General features: G+C 40.6%; 1 protein-coding gene across 3 annotated transcripts in view; it reads right to left on the bottom strand.

Annotated features, from left to right (window-relative positions):
- The window catches only part of CDKAL1 (CDK5 regulatory subunit associated protein 1 like 1), a 634,401-nt gene extending 612,636 nt beyond the window's left edge, over positions 1 to 21,765 (bottom strand). For 2 of the 3 annotated variants that reach the window (XM_059399529.1, XM_059399532.1), the window contains exons 1-4: positions 21,675 to 21,765; positions 20,816 to 20,854; positions 4,013 to 4,194; positions 2,349 to 2,461 (exon numbers count right to left, since the gene is read on the bottom strand). In XM_059399529.1, the coding sequence (XP_059255512.1) occupies positions 2,349 to 2,461; positions 4,013 to 4,182 (283 nt within the window). In that variant the 5' untranslated portion in view covers positions 4,183 to 4,194; positions 20,816 to 20,854; positions 21,675 to 21,765. The remainder of the gene's footprint in view (positions 1 to 2,348; positions 2,462 to 4,012; positions 4,195 to 20,815; positions 20,855 to 21,674) is intronic. The other variant, XM_059399531.1, reaches the window with a different exon arrangement.
- Positions 21,766 to 26,633: the final 4,868 nt, after the last annotated feature.

Genomic DNA, 26,633 nt, shown 5'->3' with positions numbered 1-26,633 from the left:
CAGGGGCGCCTGGGTGGCTCAGTGAGTTAAAGCCTCTGCCTTCAGCTCGGGTCATGATCCCAGGGTCCTGGGATCGAGCCCCGCATCTGGCTCTCTGCTCAGTGGGGAGCCTGCTTCCTCCTCTCTCTTCCTGCCTGCCTCTCTGCCTACTTGTGATCTCTCTCTCTGTGTCAAATAAATAAATAAATCTTTAAAAAAAAAAAAAAAAAAGTAATATACCACATTAAGAAAAATGTATTTCATATTCAAGTGATTGCTCCCTTAATCCTCCCTTTTCACTAATCCTAAGTAAGCAGCTAAAATGTAACAAAACCTAGTATTCTTGTAGAAATACACCAGGACAATTGTTTTACCTTTATTTTTTAGAAAAGTACTGTAATAAGACCAAATACAAACTGCTAATAGACTAAAATTTAAATTAAAATGCATTAGATATTTAATGTCACCAAGGAAAAGTCAAGCTAATTTTTTTTAAATGTTTCAGGAGATAATCTCACAGGCTATTGTCTGAATACCCAAACTGCACCGTTAGGAAATATTAAGGCAAACTCACAAACTTACACTAAATGAATACAGAAAAATAATTCTCTTCTTTCAGAGAAATAATTCTAAAAGCACATTTTGATACTTTTATCTAAAGAACAAAATTTAATATTAAGGGTGATTTCACTGTCTAAAGAATAAATGACCAAAAACACAGAGCAAGACATTCGGACTATTTAGTTGCTGATCAACAGGCCCTCTTGAGGCTAGGACTTTGCCAATCACACAGACAGTAGGAGCTGCAGAATAGTGGTCTCAGTGTTTCAGAGCGACAGAGACCTCACTGGGTGATTTAAAGTAGGACACAATCCCTCCATTCTAGTTTGTAAAGTACAGATATCAACACTTAACTCATCGCCCAAAAACTAACTAAGGTAACATACAGAAAGCGCTGGGCCAGTCGCTGTCACAAAACATTCGATTATGGCCCCATTTAATGTACAGGCCGCCAGCGACAGTAACATAGATGTGTGTGCGCGCCGGTTACTACATACACGTATTTCCCAGCTCAGTCCCCAGAGAGCACCTAGGAACACAGACACTTCACGGTGGTGATGAGCACACCAGTGTCCACAGCCCTCATGTGGCTCTCAACATCCTTCTTTTTGTGAAAGGAATCAGAACTACCTGGAGAAGTGGCTGCTTCCAAGGCTAGGGAAGGGGAAATATGAGACTAAAACATCTTATGGTGTCAGAAAATAAGAAAGTGCTCAAAAAAATGGGCACACGTTGAGAAGATGCGGGAACCAGCCTGAATGAGGCCCTATGGCCAAAGCCAGAACAATACGAGCAGCAGAATTAATAATGACAGTATTGGACCATAACCCACAGAATAGAATATTCAGTATGTAAATTCATACTGATACACATAAATGCAACAGGGGAGAAAGGGTAGTCTTTCCTTACAGAAGAATCCCGGTGAGTAAGTGTAGAAGAAAAGAAAAGAGATAATCACCACTCAACAAACAGTACAGTAATGACTGCTGCAAACAAGTTCCATGGACAGATACTAAAGTTATCAAGATATTAAAATTAGTAGAGAAAAGGTTGAGGAGAAATAGGATATTTACTAATTACAATGAGAAAAAGTAGTAACTTTACTATGGAGAAATCTGGCAGACATAGCCCACTGGTAATAAGACACACTGATTCATGAGAAACTATGATCCATAGGGAACCCAATGGGCCCTTCTCGCCAAGACTGCAGACATAACCTTACGCTAATAATGAAGAAACCTCTGACAAACACAAGGTGAGGGGCATTCTACAAAATAACTAGTAACTCACTGGTTTTCCTCAGCAGTCCACAGACATAAAGAACAAGAAAAAACTGAAGAACTCTCACAGACTGAAGGAGACTAAGGAGACATTACCAATATATATAAAGTGAGATCTTAGATTGGATCCTGGAACAGAAGAGTATAAATGGGAAAACTCGTATAACTCAAAAAAGATAAGCAGTTTAGGTAAGGGTACTGCTCTAATGTTAACTGCCCAGTATATTAAACACAGTATAATTATGTAAGATGTTCATATTAGGGGAAGATGGATAATGGACATATGCAAACTATAATTTTACTACTTTTCTGTAAGTCTAAATTCATTTCAAAATATTTTTTAGAAGTACTTTTAAAATAGGATATCTGTAATTATCCAGACAATGTGTAATAGTTATCAATTTGTTTTGCCTTAAAATCATTAAATTACATTAAAATATGCTTTAACTGTTGAAACTAAAATACATATCTCCGAAAAAATTAGCTCTGAAACATTCATTCAATAAAATGCACTACAGATCTCATTACCTGTAATTTCATATCCATAAGCAGCCAGTTGTCCAGCCATATATTCTCCATCTGAATTATTATGAGAACAACCCCATGTTCGCAACCAAATTTTCTGTATGCCTGGAATGGTGCTACAAAATAATCAACCAAAAAAAAAAAAAAAAAGTAAGTCTCATCAAGGGAGTTTTGGAACAAAAAAAACACAAGATGATTTCTGAGCATATCATTCAAAAACACACAGCAACCTATTCACAATCTGTTCATGAAATACACCAACTTAATCCACAATCAATTGCTACACCAAGTCTATAATCAAAATAAAATAACCACAGGATTCTAAGTTAAGACTCTCTATATAAAATTAGATCTCCTTTTTCTCTGAATTATATTTTAAATTAAGTCTCTCTACATAACAAGATCTCCTTTTGCTCAGAACTGTATTTTAAATTCGGTACTACTAATGTACTATCGCAAAGTTAAATTCAAAGAAAGGTAATACAAATAACAACAGCAAAGAAAATGTTCTAGCAACAGAACCAAGGAAAGAAAAACTAAGTTTATCTACCTGCTCAGTGACTCCTATATAATAGTTATAATCTTTATTTTATAACTAAGATATAAGCAGCTGACTCAGAACAGAAAAACTATCACCCTGTAGCAGAATTAAAAATATACCTTATATAGAGTTATAAAAATGTAATATTTTTAGGAAGGGAAAAAAAGGACTTTCAACTTGGACTGCCTTAATAATTTGAAATTAAAGAGAAACTACCTTAAAGACATTCAAAGCAAATCTGATCAACTTCAGTCATTAAAATATAAGGACAGTTTAAATTCACAGATTTTATTTATTTATTTTTTTTTAAAGATTTTATTTATTTATTTGACAGAGAGAGAGATCACAAGTAGGCAGAGAGGCAGGTAGAGAGAGAAGAAGGGAAGCAGGCTCCCTGCTGAGCAGAGGGCCCAATGCGGGACTTGATCCCAAAATCCTGAGATCATGACCTGAGCCGAAGGCAGCGGCTTAACCCACTGAGCCACCCAGGCGCCCCTAAATTCACAGATTTTAAAAGCTTACTGTTCCAAACAAAATAACCAAGTGTATTAAAAATTTCAACAATTTACTAGCTAAACAAATGTAAGCATATTAAAGCCATAACAAGTGCATAACCCTTTATGGCTAGGCTGTCTTAGAATTTCACTCTACAGACCTAACATAATAAAACAGCATGAATTTATTTGTGCCCAACGCCTTTAGCTGATCCATAAGTATTTGTAAATTTGTTAAGAAAAATGAAGTACCCAAACCAACAAACCACCATCTCAAGAATTCAAAATTCCAGGAAAAGTTTTGAATTTGGAAGTAACACAAGATTCTATACCAACTACAGTAGTGGAATCAAAGATCCTGGGGCAGTGGAGCGGGGGCGGGGGGAGAGATCCTGTTTGTGCCAAATAGTGCCCTTGGCCCTGTCTTCAAGAAATATGCCATCTCACATCCTTTTCTTTTTTAAGCAATTATTTTGCTAAATTTAAAACCATTCAAATAAAAATATAAGTCTACATGTCTGCTCTCAAGAGTTCAAAAGACTTTCAGAAAGAGACATTATGTATATCACATCTGGTAGTACCAGTTTCTTCCCTGGTAGGATACTGAATATAATTTCAAAACAAGAGCTTACCTATCACTTGGTGGACTGTTTTCCTCTTGCAAGTATTTTTGGGTGTTTCGCTTTCGTGCCTTTGGAACCACATGCTTTCGTGCAGAATGCCTATCTTGTGGCTTTAAATCTCCCTGGGACACAATATCTTCTATGTCTTCCAGTAGTATGTCGCAGGACGCAGAAGGCATCTTCTCTATTATCTAAGAAAGTTATAAACGACAGCAGCACATGAGTCCCTGAGAAATCTGTTTAACAGAGTATCACCTATAAAATATTCTTGCTGATCTCGAGTCTAATAAAGCCTTTACATTTAAACTTAGGTTTACAAAAAACACAAAAGATAAAAAACACAAGGAAATAATCAGACAAATCCTACTGATAATGGGACATCCCAAGGTTCAAGTGATCTATCCCCTCAGCATATCAGTAACACAGAGAAAAAAAAAAGAAAGAGACTATTCATGGTTAAAGAAGACTCAAAAGCCTAACAACGAAAGGTAATTCGCATTCTTGATAATATACTTTGTCCAACCAGCTGTAAGACATTTTGGGGACAACTAGGAACATCAGAATATGAAGTGGGTGTTAGGTAATATTACAGTATGGCTGTAAATCATTAGACATAAAGTACTGTCCTTATGTTCAAAAATCTTATTTCTGACACTGTATACATGACTTTACTTTTTATTTATTATTTTTAGAAAATCTTCTTAGAGATACTTATTAAGTATTTGGAGGTTATATATCATTATGCCTATAATTTACTTTAAAACAGTAAAAATGGGATATATGCCAAACATTTTTTAATCTAAGACATAGGTGTGTTGGTGTGCCCTATCCAATTCAACTTTACTGAAAGTTCAAAATGTTTGAAATTAAGAAAAATGTGGATATAGCTTCCAGGAAGACAGAACAGATATACTTTTCCCTCCCCCCTCCCACTAAATACAACTAAAACTAGGGAGATTATATATAAAATAAACATTAGAAGACTTTGAAAGGAAGAGAGAAAGAGGTAAACTGGCTAGGGACTTGGGAACCCAAGGAACAACACAATGGTGAGTCGCTTGGGGTTTCTTTTGCCTTCTATATCCCAGACTTGAAGCTGAAGAAGCCAGCAACCCAACAGATGCAGACAATAAAAGCCCCCCCAAAAGACTGTTCTCTTTGCAAAGAAGCAGAAAAGGGGTGGCCTAGAGAGATGAAAATTTTCAGACAATAACCATTCTACTCCATGAAACAAAACATAAAAAATCCCACAAAACTGGAGTCCTACCTCCTGACTTCTACTTTTGAGGCTGTAATGAGGCACCCCAAAACACTCCACCAGGACAGAACCAGAGTAGGGACTCTGGACTTTCAAACCAGCCAACCCACCAGTAACCCACTCTGGACTTTCAAACCAGCCTACCCACCAGGCCCTCCCCGCCCACTCAGTGAAAACCAAACTGGTAAACAAGTTTGAAATCAAATTCCTATCAAAATCCCAGCAAGATGTCTCATGGACATAGATAAGACTGTTCCAAAATTCATATGGGAAGATTTTAAAAAAATTAAAATATCTGAAATAATTGTGAAAAAGAAATAGTGGGAGGAACTGGGTGCCCAATTTTCAGACTCATTATACAGAGACAGTAATCGAGACTATGTGGCATTGGAGGAAGAACAGAAATACGAATCGAGAACAGAACAGAGACCTGCAAACAGACCCACACGAATATGCCCAAGGGATTTTTCATGAAAGTACGAAAGCAATTCAATGAAAGAAAGATAAATTTCTCTATTAGTGCTGGAGCAAGGGGACATTTATAGACCAAAAAAAATCAACCTCAATCTATTTCCTAGTTTATACAAAAATTAACTTAAAATGTATCATGAACTTAAATGTAAAACACTGTAAGCTTTTGAGAAAAATCATAAGAGAAAATCTTCTAGACTTAGAGCTAGGTGAAGAATTCTTAGACCTGACACCAAAGTGCAACCATAAAAAGGAAAATTAATAAATCCAGACATCACCAAAATTTTAAACCTTTGCTCTGCAAAAGACCCGTTTGAGAAGATAAGAAGTCAAGCTACTGAGTGGGAGAGAATGTTTGCAAACCACCTATCTGACAAAGGATGGTATGTAGAATTCAAAACACAATAGTAAAGAGGTCCCTGGCTGCTTCAGTGGAACGTGCAATTCTTGATGTCAAGGTTGTGAGTTCGAGCTTCATGTTGAGGACAGAGATTACTTAAAATTAAAATCTTAAAAAAAAACAATACAATTAGAAAATGGGCAGAGGACATAAAGTCATTTCACCTAAGAGGACACAGAGAGAGCAAATAAGCACATTGAAAGATGGCCCACATTACTCATCACCAGAGAAATACAAACCCAAACCACAGTAAGGTATCACTACACGTACCTATCAGAATGGCTACAGGAAAAACCAGCGAGAACATAAAGCCGACAAGGACGGAGAGAAACTGGATCACTCACACACTCCTAGTGGGAACATACACAGCCACTCTGGAAAACAGTTTGGCATTTTCTTAAAAAACGAATCATGTGACGACCATGTAACCCGGCAATTACACTTGAGGGTTTATCCAAGAGAAAGACATGTAAAGCCTCAACACAAATGGTTACAGCACAAATGTTTCTTTGTGTTAGGCGAAACCTGCAAACACCTAGATGCCCCTCAGTGGGTGGTACGGTCCAACAGGCTCTAGCACCCGCATACCACAGAACACCACCCAGCAACAAAACACCTACGACCGGTACCCACAGCACCTGGTTCAATCTCCAGGGAACGATGATGAGTGGAAAGAGCCATGCCCGAAAGGTTACACACTCATGGTTACATTTAAAGAACATACTTGAGACTGAAGTAACAAAATTACATAAATAGGGAACACAAGAGAGGTTAGCAGGGGTTAAGCAGAGGAGGACAGGGGAGAAGTGAATGTGACTGTCGAAAGGCAACAGGAGCGATCCCTGGGAGTGATGCGAATGTTCTCCATCCTGACTCTGTCAATGTCAGTCCCCCCACCCCCCGCAGTGATACTATATTACAGTTTCGCAAGATGTTACCACTGGGGAAAACTGGATAAACATTATAGCATCTCCACATAATTTTTATTACTGAAAGTGAATCTATAATTATGTGAAAATAAAATAATTAAGAAAAAAGTTATCTGGAAAGAAAAAGGAATATATGCTGAGTGCACTGAGTACTACTACTATGCTTATGAAGAAGTGCTTTACCGGGTCATTCATTAAGCATCTGCAGCTCCATGAGTTTGGTGGTGTTACTGTCCTCACTTTAAAGAGCCTCCTGGGGACACCTGGGTGGCTCAGTTGGTTAAGCAGCTGCCTTCGGCTCAGGTCATGATCCCAGCGTCCTGGGACCGAGTCCCACATCGGGCTCCTTGCTCGGCGGGGAGCCTGCTTCTCCCTCTGCCTCTACCTGCCATTCTGTCTGCCTGTGCTCGCTCTCTCCCCCTCTCTCTCTCTGATAAATAAATAAAATCTTTAAAAAAAAAAAAAAAAAAAAGAGCCTCCTGAAACACAAAGAGCTAACTTACCCAAAGAGCCCCAGCCCATTTGCTACTTCATGTAGCCTCGAATGCCTACGTGATGTAGGTATACCAAATGACCACTAGTCCTATCTGCATTGCCCAAACCAGTGTTAAGGATCCTAATACTCCCTGTCGGTCTCAAGCCTCTCGGACAAATCTTCCCGGTCTTCACTTGCCAGATCCCCAACCTCCCATGAACAACTTTCAATTAAATGAGCAGTTCCCAGCCAGGATCATTTTGTGCCCTTTACTGTAACAGACTCTTTACAACTGTAACAAATGATGCCCAGTAAATCAGACAAACCTGTGTTCAAAGATAGTTCTACACTGGTAGTAACAGCAAGAGGTTAAAAATAATCTACTAAAGATTGGTTAAAATGTGGTGAACGTGCATACCGCATTGTCCTGGTGGGGCTGCCTATCACTCCTCCTTCCCTAGACACAGGAATGCGGCACAGTAGCCAAGCCTTTAAAGTGACCCATCCTCCTGGCCACAGTAAGTGGTTCAGGGATGTACGTGACAAGCCCGATCACTGAAAACCATCAAGAGTACTTCTATGCCAGAGCTAACAGGAGAGCCGGCTTCCCTTTCACTGAAGTAAAGTAGGGAAGATGCCGGACTGGGGCTGCTGGGGGCCATGCTGCCCGCCATAGGGCAGAAACTGCCCAGGGAATGAAGCCTAATGGGGGCTGGAGAGAGAACACCGACATTATTTGAACACCTGGATCAAAAGCCTGTTCTGCCCAGTTATGTAAGCCAGTAAATTCCCTCTGTGGCTTAAATTAGTTTAAATTGGGTTTTCTGCTCTTGCTAAGAAGAGCCCTGGCCAACTCAGCAAATTAGAGAAGGAGAAATAAAGTAGGTTAGTCTTTCTGAAATTGGTTCTATTTATTTCAAATACAAACGATCAGTGGGGAAAAATGGTTCTGTGGTCAAATAAATTTGGGAAACTCTGCCTCCTTACAGACCCCCAGTATTCATTAGTAGATCAAAGACTATGAAAAGCTGCAGTAAAGAGCCTAAAACTCATTTATCTTAGGAGTTTTCCGAAAATTAATTTCTCACAGATCTCCTCTTAATGAGGAGAAAGATGGTACCAAAAACAGAAGGCCTGAATGAAGCAGACCCTCAGATCCCTTGCCACATTCTGCACAGATGGAGGACTTCCTTCTTTTACAGGGAAATGCTTCTCTGCCCATGTACTCTGCCTACCAATCTGTTCCTGTAAGTGAACGGTCCACCGCCCCGCAACCAGGAACAATCCTTCTATTCTGACTTACTCAAGCACAGCCTCCCGGCAATCACTCCTCCTCCTGCAACATCACTGCCTCTGTGCCGAATCATTACTACCTACCTATAAACATGGTGTTATTTCACCCGCTGAACAAACACGATGTTATTTCTCCTACTGTATCTGGACCCCGCTTGCTCCCCGTACTACCTCGATCATATTCCTCTCCCTCGAACAAAAACTCCTTGTCCATTTGTAACAATGTGGATGGAGCCAGAGCCTATTATACTGAGGGAAATAAGTCAGTCTGAGAAAGATGAATACCATATGATTTCACACATACGTGGGATTTAAGAAAAAAAAAAACAAACAAGCAAAGGATTTAAAAAAGAGATAAGAAGACAAACCAAGAAACAGACTCTTAACTCTAGAGAACACACTGATGGTTTCCAGAGGTGAGGGCGAATAGGTGATGGGGATTAGGGAGGGCACTTGTGATGAGCGCCAGTCATGTGCGAAAGTGTTGAATCACTCTACGGTATGCCTGCAGCTAGTATTACACTATATGTTAACTCAGTGGAATTTAAAGACTTATTTATTTGAGAGAAAGAAACTGAGAGAGAGCGAGTGCGCGCATGAGAAGGGATAGGATCAGAGTGAGAAGCAGACTCTCCACCGAGCAGGGATTTCGATACGGGACTCGATCCAGGGACTCCAGGATCATGACTGGAGCCAAATGCAGCCGCCTCACCAACTGAGCCACCCAGGTGCCCCAACTCAATGGAATTTAAATAAAAACTTAAAAGAAAAAAATAAAAAGGAAGAAAAACTCCCCTTAGTTCCAACTCAAGATGGTGTTGTAGGAAGACTCTGAGCTCACCTCCTCCACAGAACACACCAAATTACACCTATTAATAGAACTCCTCCTCCTAGGAACACAGAGCGAGTGAGCAAGTGTGGAACCACCACAGATGGCAGGAGAAGAGCAAGAGAGACAAAGACACAGCAAGAGAGGGAAGCCCCACCTCCAGCACTGTCAACTGCAGTGGGAAGGGACAGTACTGAAGGACCAGGAACAGATCCCTCTCTCCTTGGACACAGGAAAAATAAAAAAATAAAAACAAGGTTTAGAAGGGCAACTAGCAAGGGCCCTGGGGCGGGTTAGTCAGTTAAGCATCTGTCTTTGGCTCAGGTCATGACCCCGGGATCCTGGGATCAAGTCCCGCATCAGGCTCCGCAGGGAGCCTGCTTCTCCCCCTCCTGACTCTCTGCCCCTCTCCCGCTCCTGCTCCATCACTCTCACTCGCTCTCAAATCAACAAAATCTTACAGGAAAAAAAAAAAAAAAAGAGCAACCAGCATATAAAAGCAACAACCCTAAAACTCTGCCAAGTAGCAGAGGAGCTAGAGGAAAACCTCTCTAAGTCAGAGGGGCTGGGGAACTGCAGTTGATACTCCCACCCCACCTTAAAAGCCAAGATCAGAACAGGGTCCAGATTCCATGATGGAAAGATCCAAGCCTCCCAGTGAGACTGTGACTTCAGCAAGCCCAGGGTCCATAAACTCACACCAGCCCTAGATGTGCTGGGGCACAGAAAAACAGCCTGTGTTTAAAAGGGCCAAGGAACTGTGGGAATTCTCTCTTCCTCCCCACCTGAAGAAGGGTCTGGCTGCCCTAAGAGATGGATTCCAACGCCATAACTGGAGAGTCCCAATGTTGGAACTGGCAGGTCCAGTCATCACAGGGAGCTTGTGACCTCAGCAAGTCCACGGTCCACAAGCCCACACCAGCATCCTGTGGTACTGGGGCAAAACAAACAGGCTACAGTTCTGTGTTTTGTGTATGTGTGTGTCTGTTTTAATTTTTACTGTTTATCTTTGTAAAATTTGACTTATTTAGCATATATTTTTTTCTTTTTGGTTTTGTTCTTTTTTTTTCTTCTTTTTTCATCTTTTTTTTTCCTTTTCTTTTTTCTTTTCTTTTATTATTTTCTTTTCCTTTAAAATATTTGTTCTTTATCCTTTCTGTAAAAAGTCACAGTTTGAAAGAGTTAACTAAGTACATATAGCCACAGCTCCAGCCAGTCAGCAAAAGTCTGCAAGAACACATGGTCTGCATAGGGGTCATCTTTCTTTCAACTTTTGGAGAAGGAACCCGTTTGCCTAATTCATAGAAACAAACACAAAGGTCAAGAAAAATGGGGAGATAGAGGAATATGCTCCAAAGGGGCGGGGGGGGAACCTCAGTAAAAGAATTAAATGCAACTGACTTAAGCAAAATCCTTGATAAAGAATTTAATGTAATGATCATAAAGATACTAAGTGGGCTCAAAAAAAGACTAGAGGAACTCAGTGAAACCTTCAATATAAAGATAGAAAATAATAAAAGAACCAATCCAAGCTGAAAAATACAATAACTGAAATAAAAAAAACACACTGATGGAATCAACAGTAGGTTAGAGGAGCTGAAGAACATATCAGCAATCTGGAAGACAGGATAATGAAGAGCACATGAGCTGAACAGCAATGAGAAAAGAGTTCTTATAAAAGGAGAAAAGATTAAGAGATCCCTTGGATAACATGAAGTGAACAAATATTCACATTAGAGGGGTCCCAGAAGAAAAAGAGAGAAAGGTACAGAAAACTTATTTGAAGAATAACTGAAACTTCTCTAACTTAAGGAGGGGAAATAGACATCCAAGTCCAAAGAGCATAGTTCCCAAAAAAAGAACCCAAGGAGGTTCATACTACAGCACATAATAATTAAAATGTCAAAGGTTAAAGATAAAGGGATAATCCTAAAAGCAGCAAGAGAGAAACAAAAAGTCATCTAAAAGGGAATCATCGTAAGGCTATCAGCTGATTGTTTAACAGAAATTTTGCAGTCCAAAAGAGGAAGGCATGATATACTCAAAGTGCTGAAGGAAAAAGGCCACAACCAAGGATATTCTACCAGGCAAGATTATCATTCAGATTTAAAGGAAGAGAAACAGTTTCCCACACAAACAATAGCTAAAGGAATTTATCACCACTAAACCAGCCTTAAGAAAAATGTTAAAGGAACTTCTTTAAGTGGAAAAGAAATGGACATAATTAGACATAAGAAAAAGTTGTAAGATATGAAAACATATACACAAATGTGAAGCAGGGAGTAAAAAGAGAAGAGGAAAAAGATTTTTTTTTCTGTTCTTTTCAGACTTTGAACTTAAATGACCACCAAATTAATATGAACTGCTCTTTACTTAGTATGTTATCTATGACCCTCATGGTAACCACAAACCCATGAGAGATACAAAAAAACAAAGAGAAACAACGCTGAACAAAACACTATAGATCTATACCAATCTCAAAGAAAGAGAGCAAGAGAAGGAAGGAAAAAGTACAAAAACAACCAGAAAAAAAAATTTTTTTTAAATGGCAATGAGTACACACCTATCAATAATCACTTTAAATGTAAATGACCTAAATGCTCCAAACAAAAGACACAGAGAATATTTTTTTTTTTTTTAAACCCATCTGGGGTGCCTGGGTGGCTCATCTGATTGAGCATCCAACTCTTGGTTTCAGCACAGGCCATGATCTCAAGGTCATAGAACCGGACGCCATGCCAGGCTCCATGCTCAGTCCAGAGTCCACTTGTCCCCCTCCCTCTGCTCCTCCCCCTCAAATAAATAAATAAAATCTTTGAAAAAAAAAAAAAAAAGACTCTTCTCTATATGCCACCTGTAAGAGACTCACCTCAGATCTAAAGACATAAGACATAAAAGGATGGAAAAACATCTGCCAAGCATATGGAAGCCAAAAAAATAAATAAATAAAGCTGGGGTAGCAATACTTCAACAAAATAAAGTCTGTAATAAGAGACAAAGGGCATTATATAATAATAAAAGGATCAATCCAAAAAGAGGATAACAATTGCAAGTATCTATGTACCCAACACAGAAGCACCTAAATAAATAAAGCAAATACTAACAGACATAAAGAGAGAAATTAATGGTAGGTAATATAAAAACAGTAGGAGATTTTAATACCCCACTTACATCAATGGATAGATCATCCACAGAAAATCAAGAAGGAAACAATGTATCTGAATGACACAATGGACAAGATGGACATAACCTATATCCATCCCAGATTACAGAATACACTTTCTCTCCAAGTGCACATGAAACATTTTCCAGAATAGATGACGTATTTGGCCCAAAATCAAGCCTCAATAAATTTAAGAATACTGAAATGATACCATGCATCTTTCACTAGAATGGCATAAAACTAGAAATAAATCACAAGGGGAAAAAAAATGCAAAAAACATAAACACGGGGAGACTAAACAACATGATACTAGACAACCAATGGGCCAAAAGAGTCATCAAAAAAGAAATTTAGGGCACCTCGGTGGCTCAGTCAGCTAAGCATCTCATCTGCCTTTGGCTCAGGTCATGATCTCAGGGTCCTGGGATTCAAGCCCCATCTTGGGCTCCCTGCTCAGCGGGAGTACTTCTCCCTCTCTGCTTGTGTACTCACTCTAAGAAATAAATAAAATCTTGGGACGCCTGGGTGGCTCAGTTGGTTAAGCGGCTGCCTTCAGCTCAGGTCATGATCCCGGCGTCCTGGGATCGAGTCCCGCATCAGGCTCCTTGCTCGTCAGGGAACCTGCTTCTCCCTCTGCTTCTGCCTGCCTCTTGGCCTACTTGTGATCTCTCTCTCTCTGACAAATAAATAAATAATCTTAAAAAAAAAAAAATGAGGAATTAGAATATGCTTTCAAACACTACAATGACAAATTTAAAAAAAAAAAGAAAGAAAGAAAATCTTAAAAAAAATTTTTTAAATACATGAAGGCAAATGAAAACAAAAAGACAACAATTCAAAATCTAGGAAACACAGCAAAAACAGTTCTAAAAGGGAAGTATGTATCAATACAGGCCTACTTCAAGAAGCAAGAAAAAAAATTCAATCTAACTTCACACCTGAAGGAACTAAAAAAAGAAGAGCAAAGGCCAAAATGAGTAGAAGGAAGGATATAATAAAGATCAGAACAGAAATAAATGATGCAGAGACTAAAATAACAATAGGGAAAAAAAATCAATAAAACCAGAGTTGGTTCTTTGAAAAAATAAAAGTGAAAAACCTTTATGGAAACTCACTGAGAAAAAAGGCAAAAGGACCCAAATAAATAAAATGAGAAACAAGAGAGAAGTAACAACTGATACCACAGAAATACAAAGGGTTTTAAGAGTATACTATGAAAAACAATATGCCAACAAAATGAACAACCAGGAAGAAATAGATATATTCCTAGAAACACACATAATCTTCTAAAACTGAACCAAGAAGAATAAGATAATCTGAACAGACCACCTACAAGTAATGAAACTAAGTCAGTGATCAAAAAACTACCAAGAAATAAAAGTACAAGACCAGCGGGGTTCATGAGTGAACTCTACCAGACACTTAACACATCAATAATTAATACCTATTCTCCTCCAACTATTCCAAAAAATAGAAGAGGAAGGAAAGCTTCCAAATACATTCTAAGAGGCCAGCATCACTCTGATACCAAAACCAGAGACACCACAAAAAAAGAACTACAGGCCAATATCCCTGATGAACATAGACGCAAAATTCTCAACAAAATATTAGCAAACCCCATAAAACAATACATTAAAAAGATCATTCACCTTGATCAGACAGAATTTATTCCCAGAATGCGAGGATGATTCAATACTTATATACCAATCCACATCATGAACCACATCAACACGACAAAGGATAAAATTCATATACTACCTCAATAGATATAGGAAAAAAAAGCATATGACATATTAAAAAAGTATATGACAAAATTCAACATCCATTCATGATAAAAACTCTCAACAAAATGGAATTAGAGGGAACATACCAAAACATAATAAAGGCCATATATGAAAAACCCACAGCCAACATCATCCTCAATGGTGAAAACTTTCCCTCTAAGGTCAGGAACAAGACAAGGGTGTCCACTCTCGCCACTTTTATTCAACACAGTGCTGGAAATCCTAGCCACAGCTCAGACGAGAGAACATAAGTGACATCCATACTGGTAAAGAAGTAGGCTGTCATTATTCACAGATGACACGATCCAGTTTTGGAAGACTCTTATGTTTCTAGATACATCCCCTAAGACAAGAGAAACAAAAGCAAAAACAAAGTACTGGAACTAAATCAAATAAAAAGCTTTTGTACAGCAAAGGAAACCATTAACAAAACAAAAAGGCAACCTACTGAATGGGAAAGATATTTACAAGTGATATATCCAAAAAGGGGTAATATATACAAAATATGTAAAAAGCACATACAACTCAACACCAAAAAAAAAGCCTATTAAAAAATAGGCAGAGGGGGCGCCTGGGTGGCTCAGTGGGTTAAGCCGCTGCCTTCGGCTCGGGTCATGATCTCAGGGTCCTGGGATCGAGTCCCGCATCGGGCTCTCTGCTCAGCAGGGAGCCTGCTTCCTTCTCTCTCTCTCTCTGCCTGCCTCTCCGACTACTTGTGATTTCTCTCTGTCAAATAAATAAATAAAATCTTTAAAAAAAAAAAAAAATGGGCAGAGGACCTGGATAGACATTCTTCCTAAGATAAACAGATGGCCAACAGACACACGAAACGATGCTCACTATCATTAATTATAGGGAAATGCAAATTGAAAACACAATGAGCTATCACCTCACACCTGGTAGAATGTCTAAAACCAGGAAGACAAAAATGAACAAGTGCTGGAGAGGAAGAGAAAGGAACTCTGTGCACTGCTGGTAGGAATGTAAATTAGTACAGCCACCACGGAAAAGCATGGAGGTTCCTCAAAAAATTAAGAACAGAAACACCAAGGATCTAGTATGTCCACGATCTGGGTATTTACACAGGGAAAAGGAAAACACTAACTCAAAGATACATGCACCCCTGTGTTTACCGCAGCATTATTTACAATACCCAAGACATCGAATCTTTCATGGATTATTGCCAATTAGTCTCCCTATGTCAACCCTTAATTCCCAAAGGACATTTTCAGCACCACGAGCCAGGGATTTCTTTAAATCCTAACTTCATCTCAAGCTTCAGACTGCCAATGGTATTCCCTCTCAGTAAAAAACCAAAATCGCGGGGCGCCAGGGTGGCTCAGTGGGTTAAAGCCTCTGCCTTCGCTCAGGTCATGATCCCAGGGTCCTGGGATTGAGTCCCACATCCAGCTCTCTGCTCAGCAGGGAGCCTGCTTCCCCCTCTCGCTGCGGGTCTCTCTGCCTACTTGTGATCTCTGTCAAATAAATAAATAAAATCTTAAAAAAAAAAATTGCTGCAAAGGTCTGCAAGGACATGTACGATCAGCCTCTTGTCACCTCTGACCCTCTTTCCTACCATCCCCCTTCGCCTTCCACTCAACACATGAGCTTCCTCATACCCACCAGTACACACTCATCCCACCGTCTTAGCCTTGTCTGGGAGATGCCTTCTGGACTTTGTTCAAATGTCACCAGTGAAACCATTATGAGCAACTCCCACCTCACTGTGCACGCATGCGTGCGCTCGCTCGCGCTCTCTCTCTCTCTCTCTCTCTCTCTCTCGCGCACACACTTGCTCTCCCCCTCCCCTGACTTGTCTCCTTACCATAGCAACTTCATTACCCACTCAGAGGTTCTCATTAATTTTTAATCTTTCTCTACCAGAACATGTACTCCACGAAGGTAAAGGTTTATTGTGTTACTGAGAGAGAGAAAGATACAAGCGCGCATGGGAACAGGGAAGGGCCGAGGGAGAGAGAATCCCAAGCAGGCTCTACACTCAGCAGAGCTGGCCACAGGGCCCGATCTCATGACCTGAGACCATGACCTGAGCCGACATCAGGAGCTGGACATTTAAGCAACTGAGCCACCCAGGAGCCCCAAAGGTAAAAGTTTTGTGTGCTCTGTTCACTGCTTTATCCCAGCAGTGCCTAAAACTGCAGCTAGCACATCACAGGTTCTCAATAAGTTTTTTTTTTTTTTTTTTTTTACTGTAGTTGACCAAGTCTAACAAGATCTAACAAGATAGGGCCCCTGGCTACTCCCTCTGTCCCAACTAAACTAAACCTTTAAGATACTCGCTAAGGGGGCGCCTGGGTGGCTCAGTGGGTTAAGCCTCTGCCTTCGGCTCAGGTCATGATCTCGGGGTCCTGGGATCGAGTCCCGCATCGGGCTCTCTGCTCAGCGGGGAGCCTGCTTCCTCCTCTCTCTCTCTGCCTGCCTCTCTGCCTCCTTGTGATCTCTGTCTGCCAAATAAATAAATAAAATCTTAAAAAAAAAAAAAAAAAGATATTCGCTAAGTACGCCAAACTAGTTTCTGACCCGGAGGTCTTCACACCTGTTTTTTACTGACTGGAATATCATGCCCCAAATATTGTATGGCTCGCTGGCCACTTCTCTCTTCAAATGACACCTCCTCAGAGAGGCCTTTCCTAACCACCGCATCCAAAGTAACCACACAGGGACGCCTGGGTGGCTCAGTCAGTTAAGCGCCTACCTTTGGCTCAGGTCATGATCCCAGGGTCCTGGAATCAAGCCCTGCATCGGGCTCCCTGATCAGCAGGGAGTCTGTTTCTCTCTCTCCCTCTGACTGCTGCTCCCCTCGCTTGTACACATGCGTGTTCTCTCTCTCTCAGTCTTAGGCAAATAAAATAAAATAACCACAAAAAGACCAAGCACTCATACACACTCATAATGACCTCTAAGCCGACACCCTAACTGCAGAACATAATTCCATCTTTCTCACTGCAGTGTAAGCTCCATAAGGAACAAAGGCATTACCTCTTTCTCACCACAGCATCTATGACACCTGTAACAATGCCTCACCCAGAGCAGGCACACGGTATTTGTTGCCCGAGTGAATGAATTAATAAAATGCTTAAGGTAAATTTAGCTAGTCTCTCTATAACACAGGAGGAAATTCTGACACTGGATGTGAAGTTGAAGCAAATATCTAATAACCCTTAAAGTTTCTTCTATTGCTATTAGTCTATGAAATAAATAAGGTGAGTGACAAAAGCTAAGACCAGATAGTACCTTCAAATGTTACTGAAGAACGCCTGAAGGATTCTGAATTGAAACCCATATTTATTAATTACAATTTTCTTTGAAAAATGGACTGAGTCTTTTTTTTTTTTTTTAAGATTTTATTTATTTATTTGACGGACGGAGATCACAAGTAGGCAAAAGGCAGGCAGAGAGAGAGAGAGGAGGAAGCAGGCTCCCTGCGGAGCAGAGAGCCTGATGCAGTGCTGGATCACGACCTGAGCCGAAGGCAGAAGCTGAACCCACTGAACCACCCAGGCGCCCCTCTTAGTTAGATTTTTAACATCCCATACAGCATTGTGTATGGACCCAAAGAAGGGAAAGAGAACAGAGAAAGAGAGATGAGATGGGCCCACGGAGGTAGACATACAGTATCACACAGTGAGGGGAGAAGAAAACTCTGCTAAGCCTCTCCTTTTACAGACCTGAAGTCCAGAGAAAGAAAAAGATTTGTGCGCCGACAGAGCTAGAATTAGAATCCAAGCCTTCTCTCAGCACCACGCTCTCCCATAGCTGTGCCTCACTGGCAAAGCCCGGACCACGTGAGAGTCTAATGCTATGCTAAGAAACAAAGACACTCCAGGAAAAAAAGGGATAAAGGAAAAATTGGCACGCAAGAAATGCAAACAGCCAATAAGCACTAGAAATACTGCTCAAGCACAGTAACAGCAAGTGCTTAAACAATAAATTATTTTTTGTCTACCCCACTGCTTAAAAAAAAAAAAGACTGACAAAAGCCCTATTGCTGGCTGAAAGTATGGTAAAACTGGTATATGCTTTCTGGAAGGCTTTCTAGCAATACCTACCAAACTTTAAAACACATATATCCTTTGCCCAGCAATTCCACCTCTAGAAATTCACTTCAGAGAAACAAAGGAGACAAATACAAAAGCAGGGAATGGTAAATCTGGCTGCTTATCACAAGCAAATTAAAACAATCTCACTCTGGGCGCCTGGGTGGCAAAGTCGGTTAAGCATCTGCCCTCGGCTCTGCTCATGATCCCAGAATCCTGGGATCGAGCCCCGCATCAGGCTCCTTACTCAGTAGGGAGCCTGCTTTTCCCTCTGCCTGCTGCTCCCCCTCCTTGTGCTCTCTGTCACATAAATAAATAAAGTCTTTAAAAAAAAATCTCACTCATCAATAAAGTTTTTATTTCCAACAAGCTGGTAGGAGGAATTGTTAGCCCTCAGAAATTTATAAATGAGTAATAAGGAAATGAAAGCTTGGGACTAAGAAGAAAGCAAGACAATATTTAAAGGTAACAACAGAATCATAAACTTTTTTCTCAAAAGATAAAGGAATTCAAGTTTGATAAAGAGAGTAAAAATCGTCAGTAAAAAGGGAGTTACTAAAAATGATGAGAAGAAAAAAGAAATATCCTACAGTAGTATTATTTCCATTTGTGATTTATTAGGAGAGCTTTTATAGTACCAAATATCCAGGTTCCATTCTGAATTAGTATCTCCAAGAGTGGCATTTAAGAATGTTAACACAGGGGCGCCTGGGTGGCTCAGTGGGTTAAAGCCTTTGCCTTTGGCTGAGATTATGATCTCAGGGTCCTGGAATCAAAGCCCACAGTCAGGGCTCTCTGCTCAGCGGGGAGCCTGCTTCCTGCTCTCTCTCTGCCTACTTGTGATCTGTCTGTCAAGTAAATAAATAAAAATCTTTAAAAAAAAAAAATGTTAACGCAAAACTTGCCCAGGTAATTCCACCAAACATTCCTGATTGAGATCCACCATTCTTCTGGACAGATGTTCTCAATCTTGAGTGCTCACTGTATTCACCTGATACGCTTTTGAAAGCTATGAACAAATGAGGAGCACCTTGGTGGCTCAGTGGGTTAAGCATCTGCCTTTGGCTCAGGTCGTGAAGCTGGGGTCCTGAAACCCAGGCCCTGCATCAGGCTCCCTCCTTATCAGAGAGACCACTTCTTCCTCTGCCTGCTCCTCCTCCTAGCTATGTGCTCTTGCACATGCACTCTCTCCTTTTCTCTCTGACAAATAAATAAATAAAATCTTTAATAAAAAAAAAATCTTAGGTTTCAAAGGACACTATCAAGAAAGTGAAAGGACAGGTCATACAATGAGAGAAAATATTTGTAAATCATGTCTGATAAACATCCAGTATCAGAATGCAATAATTATCAAAGTCAACAATAAAAAGACAACCCAATGTAAAATGTGACAAAAGATATGAATACATATTTCTCCAAAGAAGGTGTACAAATGGCCAACAAGCACATGAAAAGACGTCAACATGATTAACTATAAGGGAAATGCAAATCAAGACCACAATGACCTACCACTCCACACCCACTAGGATGGCTAAAATTAAATTAATGAATTAAAACAGCATTCACTAGGGCACCTGGGTGGCTCAGTGGGTTAAGCCGCTGCCTTCGGCTCAGGTCATGATCTCAGAGTCCTGGGATCGAGTCCCGCATCAGGCTCTCTGCTCAGCAGGGAGCCTGCTTCCCTCTCTCTCTCTCTTTGCCTGCCTGTCTACTTGTGATCTCTCTCTGTCAAATAAATAAATAAAATAAAATAAACCAGCATTCACTAGGATGTAGATTAGGCCACCCAGAAAGAAAGAGAAAAGGATTAGGAACCAAGCCTTAAGGGAGTCCAAATTTAATTGCCAAACGGAAGAGAACCAGCCTATAAAAGAGACCAAGAAGCAGCAACCCAAAAAGGAGAAAATCTGTAGGTTACAGAAGGCAAAGAGAACATGTCCAAGAGGACAACAATGACAGTGCTTCTGAATGTAGATGAAAAGTACAGTGAATGAAAAGTCTCTTAGATTTGGTGATATAGCATGATACGCAGAGAATGGTTTTTTCCATAGAATGATGGTGGCAACATTACTAGAAACGAGGCTGCCTTGCTGAACTTTCTAATGTGTGGAACACTTCATGCAAGCGTAAAAAGTTTGAAATAAAGGAGTACCTTGATTATCTGCAATCGGTCTCAAAGCCTCTGGAAAGTCTGGAAAATAAAAACGGATCAGAAAAAGCGTGCTCCCAGCAAGTTCACAGACCCACAGTTAAGAACTCCTGCAGACTCGCTAAAAGGGATTAGACGTCATTAAAGACCGCCTGCGGCAGCAAGGTGAACGAGGTGCCGCGCTACTTCCAACTTCGGACGGATCTTGCGGGTCAGGTGTGTTTACATCCACCACCATCTGCCATTTCGGTGGTGGGGCGTCCGGCCACAGCTATGAACAGCACCCGAACCCAGCACGACAACACGTCTGCGTTATTCGAGTACTTCCAACTCCAAAACGGAAACGAGGCAAAGAGGGAGGTATACGGGTCACCATCCACGAGAGAAACACGTGTCGTCCCGAGATTCAGAGGGAGGTTTTAGGAGTAAAAGGGAACAAAACTGAAAGACCACAAGACATTTGGTCCTTCTAGCCAACTTCAGTCTAAATTCAGGAAATACAGCTCCGTACAAGCTACGTAACCGCGAAAGCCTCGTCCCATCCCACAAATTCGGCACAGACAGGGGGAGAACGAATGACACTAGATTTGACAATAAGGAACGAGGCCCCTTAAATATTTCTTACACCCTTCCAGCACCGAACGCCAACGACTCTGTCCTCACTTCTGGCGGCGCTCCCCGCCTCCCAATTGCCCCCGACCCCAGCTGGCAAGTCCCCTTTCAACGACGAAACAAACCAGCAAGCCGCCCGAGAAAGACCGAACCTGGAGAAACGGGCTCCACCATTAACGAAGCTCTAGCCACGCTCTGCCTCACACTGATCCACCCGCCACCCTGAGCCAGAGATCAGGCAACAATTTACCAGCCCAAAGAGAGGGAAGCACACGCTGTTCTGCGGCTACGGAACACACTTCAGATGGAGCTCGCCATGACACAGACGTCCCGCCACGTCTATTTGCGCATGCTCGGCGACGGTGGCCCGAAGAGGTCAAATTGCATCCTCGCTGAAAGTGCGAGTTCAGGTCTAACTTGTTTTGGTAAAGATTACAGTCGGAATTCCTTTGATTGCAAGAGTGAAAATCGACGCCAAAACCTCAGGTTCTTAAAATCAATTAATAGTATCTTCTGCTGAGTTTTTAGTACGTGACAGACACCGTACTAAGCGCTTAACATAAACATTATCTCCCAACTTCTTCTTTTTATTATTATTATTGTTGTTGTTGTTATTTTACAAAAGAGGAAACAAGGAGTGTACATACTTGCCTAAAGTTACTATACTAGTAGTAGCAGTCCCCTGTGCTGAATTCAATTTTGCCCAGCTCTGAAAGAACCCATTCTTTTCATTACATTTACTTTCTCCCTCGACCTTTTATGAAAAGAGATCATATTGGCGAAGAGAGTAGAAAAGGACAAAGATCAGTTGGATTAAACAGTATAGATCATTTAACACCAAGCAAGGGTTTGTTTTGTTTTGTTTTGTTTTGTTTTAATGCTTGGAAGGCCGCTACACTGTAAGGCAGTTTAGCAGAAAAAACTTTCATGGAGTACACTGATTCTGGTCTAGTTGCCCTCCATGTGTTTTCTCATTTTATTATTTCTTACCCAGGACACTGTGCATGACCTTGTTTACTGAAAGAGCATCTCCACTTTAAAAAACGAAGACAATGGGGCGCCTGGGTGGCCCAGTGGCTTAAGCCTCTGCCTTCAGCTGGGGTCATGATCTCAGGATCCTGGGATGGATCGAGCCCCACATTGGGCTCTTTGCTCAGCAGGGAGCCTGCTTCCTCCCCTCTGTCTCTGCCTGCCTCTCTGCCTACTTGTAATCGCTGTCTGTCAAATGAAATAAATAAAATCTTTTAAAAAAATAATAAATAAATAAAATAAAAAACGAAGACAATTAGCTATGAAGAAGACAGAAATCATGAGCTTTATTGCTAGTGTATCTTCTAATTGCAATGCTACCCTTTGCTCACCATATCCATGAAAAAAAAAAAATCCAAACTGTGACCTAGAGTCCACTGCAGTCCTCACCCAGCTGAATCAGAATTGTACCTTTACGCTGCCCCATCTCTCTCACTGTAATCCCCCTGCCTAGCACATAATCTTCCACCTAATAGCCTCTCCGTAAGCTACCTTAACTAAGAGTGACTGACCCCCAAGATCTAGTTGAGTTCACGAAAGAAGTTTTACTGAGTATATACCACATGACCTCAGGCAAGACGCTGGAAGCTAGCCCTAGAAAGGGGAGAAAAAGACAACTCCCTACCTTAAGGATACTTCAACGATATAGTTTCAGTAGAAAAGAGCAATCACTGTGGAAGAGGAATGCCCAGGGACCTGTGGAGCACAACAGAGCAATTTCTCCTCTTACATACATAAAGAGTTCATGACTCCTTATGGGGGGAAAAAGAGCAGTGGAAGAAGATGTTCCAGGTGGGGAGATAGTAAAGCAAGTACACGGAGGCCTGAAGTATAAACTTTTGTATATTATAAAACCAAAAAGAGTAAAGGGGGTGATCGTTGAGAAGGCTGGACAGGGAAAATGCAGGGACCCCATGAAGGTGAGCCTTGTTTGCTACAATAGACGTTGGACCTAATTTTGGATGTATTAGGTAACATGAAAGTATCTGAGGAGATGATTCTTTCAGGAGGATGGGTTTGAGGACAAAACTTCAGACATGAATAAATATTGAAAACCTAAATGTAGTTGTTGGCTATGAGGCATAGGGAAATGGAAGGGAGGGCGCTTTTAATAGGAATCATTTGAAAAGCCATTTGACGCTCCCTCTAGGAATTTCTCTGACAGAAATGTTCACAGTTACATCACATGGCATATGTGCCAGGTTATTCTTTAAAATGTGGCTTGTAATCACAAAATACCAGAAAACCTCTCTGGCTTCTGAACAGGGAATGGTTAAATAGATTTATGGTATATCTATACCTCTCTTAAGAAAAAATAAGGCTGCTTTTAAAGGACTATCCAAGACATTGTTAAGTGGACAAAGAAAGTTGCAACATAGTCTTTACAGTGTATAGTACACACCTGTGTGTGTGTGTGTATACACATTGACTACAGGAAGATTTACTTTTCCCTGTATTACATTTCTTTTTTTGTTTAAGATTTTTTTTTTTAATTTATTTATTTGACAGACGGAGATCACAAGCAGGCAGAGAACCAGACAGAGAGAGAGGAGGAAGCAGGCTCCCCGCCGAGCAGAAAGCCCGATGCGGGGCTCGATCCCAGGACCCTGGGACCATGACCTGAGCTGAAAGCAGAGGCTCAACCCACTGAGCTACCCAGGCACCCCCCTGTATTACCTTTCTTAACTTTTATTTTTGTATCATGCCTGTGTACTACTTATTCAAAAAATAAAGATACAGTATGTAAATAAAATTAAAATGGCACTTGATAATTTATAATTTACTGGTTTATAAATAATCCTATAAATTAGTAGTACTATTATTATTTTATCCTCCTTTTTTAAGATTTATTTGAGGAAAAAGTGAGAGAGAACATGGTGGTAAGGAGCACAGGGAGATGGAGAGAAAAACTCGAGCAGACTCTGAGCTGAGCACATGAAGCCCTATGCAGGGTTTGATCTCACAACCCTAAGATCATAACCTGAGCTGAGACCAAAAGTCAGTCACTTAACCAACGCCCCACCCAAGCAACCCTCTCTTATCCTCTTTTCACAGAAAAGAAAACTGAAACTTAGATAGTCCTGCCCTGGTCTTTCTTAGCAACTTTATATGAATACTTCAAAAGAAAGAAACTGTATACTATCATTAAAAATGCAAAAATTCACACAGAGATAAACACTAGAGAAAAAGCAAACATAAGGAAAATGTACAATAAAATCTGTAAGGCTTCAGTGATCAATTCCATTCTTTATGTTTGTCTTTACAGGGAAAATTGAAAAGAAAACGTAGACAACAATGAGGTTACAATCTTTACTATCTCAGCCATTAACCAAGAAAGAAAGAAAGAAACATGAAAGTGATGAACACTTAGGTCCACATATCTTATTTAGTGTTAGCTTACAATCTGAGTCTTTAGTTAGTATACTTAAAATTTGTCCCAGTCAATGTCTTTTCATGAGAAATAAATCCTGCACTTAATTCACCCTTGAAAAATACTAAGACGTATAATGAAGTTTTCTGTGTCGAATATTAGATAGGTTTAGTGGAATGAGATTTAAAATGTATTAATCTATTTCCCCCATGAGATCAGAAAGTATGAGTGTTCTCAGTTTTTAAAGTTCAGCGGGTCAACACGTATTACGTGAATGTATTATTATTTACATTAGCTTCCCATCTCCTGTGACAGAAAGCTAGCTGTAATTTCATCAGCAAAAATAATAATAATAATAATAAAAGGGGGGGCACCTGGGTGGCTCAGGTGTTAAGCATCTGCCTTCAGCTCAGGTCATGATCCCAGGGTCCTGGGATTGAACCCCACACTGGGCTTCCTGCTCAGCAGGAAGCCTGCTTCTCCCTCTCCCACTCCCCCTGCTTGTGTTCCCTCTCTCGCTGTGTCTCTCTCTCTGTCAGATGAATAAATAAAATCTTAAAAAAAAAAAAAAAAAAAAGAAAAAGAATGAAAGGAGCACATGAAAATTGAGGCTAGACCAGGGTTTTTGGTTGAATCTGATTAAGCGTCAGAGTAAACTCCCCAGCTGGAAACTACACAACCAATGCAGTTTTTAGGAAGGCTTTTCAGGTGTTGGTTTTCCTAAGAGTTTGAAGATCAGGAAATAAGTTAGGACATTATCACAACATTTAAATACCAACCCAAGGAGAAAGATGGTGACAGTTGAGATAGAGAAGACAGAACGTGTGTCAAAAGAAACTTTGCCTCATACAGGTGACGGCTTCAAAGGAGAGGATAGGAAGGAAGGACACTGATATTCTTAAGTAAGCTGAAAATAGATGATATAAAAACGTGATGTGAAATAAATGAAGCTGCTCTTGGCTTTGAACAAATGCTGAATTTTCTCCACGTCATCTAACCACTAGGGGTCAGAGCGCTGTCCTTGCAATAATTCAGCTATTTCTATTCTTTCGGTTTGCACAAATAGGTTTGACTCAATTCTGTAATTAATTTTCTCTTTTGATTCTTCCATTCTCAGTATGAGTGGTTTGGGGGCTGGGCCTGTGGGCCAGCCCAGAGCAGCACGAGGCCCACATCCACTTGCCGCTGGGCAGGTAACCCACGCCTTCTCTGTCTGCCAAGAGAACCTGCAGCTGGAAGTTTCTGAAACTACCAGGTGGAGAACACCTGCCTGGGGCCCAAACTGTTTCACAAGAAAGTAGATCTGGTTGATGAAGGGAGAAATCAGTAAGTTCTGAGGACAGCTATTAACCCCCCTAATATATCCAGCTTGCTTGAAGCTAGGTTTACTTGTGAGTTATTTAGTTCTGTGAATAGGTCAATTCTCCTTTTTTTTTTTTTTTTTTTTAAGATTTTATTTATTCGACAGAGAGAGATCACAAGTAGGCAGAGAGGCAGGCAGAGAGAGAGGAGGAAGCAGGCTCCCCGCCGAGCAGACCTGAGCCGAAAGCAGAGGCTTTAACCACTGAGCCATCCAGGCGCCCCGGGTCAATTCTCCTTTTTTATTTCTTAAGCTAACTTGCAAATGAAAGAGTACTAGCTAAACTTCTTAGTTTTACACATTCTCTTGATTAAAAAAAAAAAAAAAAAAACACAGAGGGAAAGAAAGATAATTTGTATCTGTTGCCTAACTCCCTGATTGCTTATAAGTATTTGTGGGAATGCGTGCAGGAGGAACATAGAGGGAAAAGGGACCTGCCAGTGGAAGGG

The sequence above is a fragment of the Mustela nigripes genome, chromosome 5, assembly GCF_022355385.1.
Source record: "Mustela nigripes isolate SB6536 chromosome 5, MUSNIG.SB6536, whole genome shotgun sequence".
Classification (NCBI taxonomy): Eukaryota; Metazoa; Chordata; class Mammalia; order Carnivora; family Mustelidae; genus Mustela; species Mustela nigripes.
Note: the sequence above shows the minus strand (reverse complement) of the source record. Positions and strands in the feature narration are given on the sequence as shown.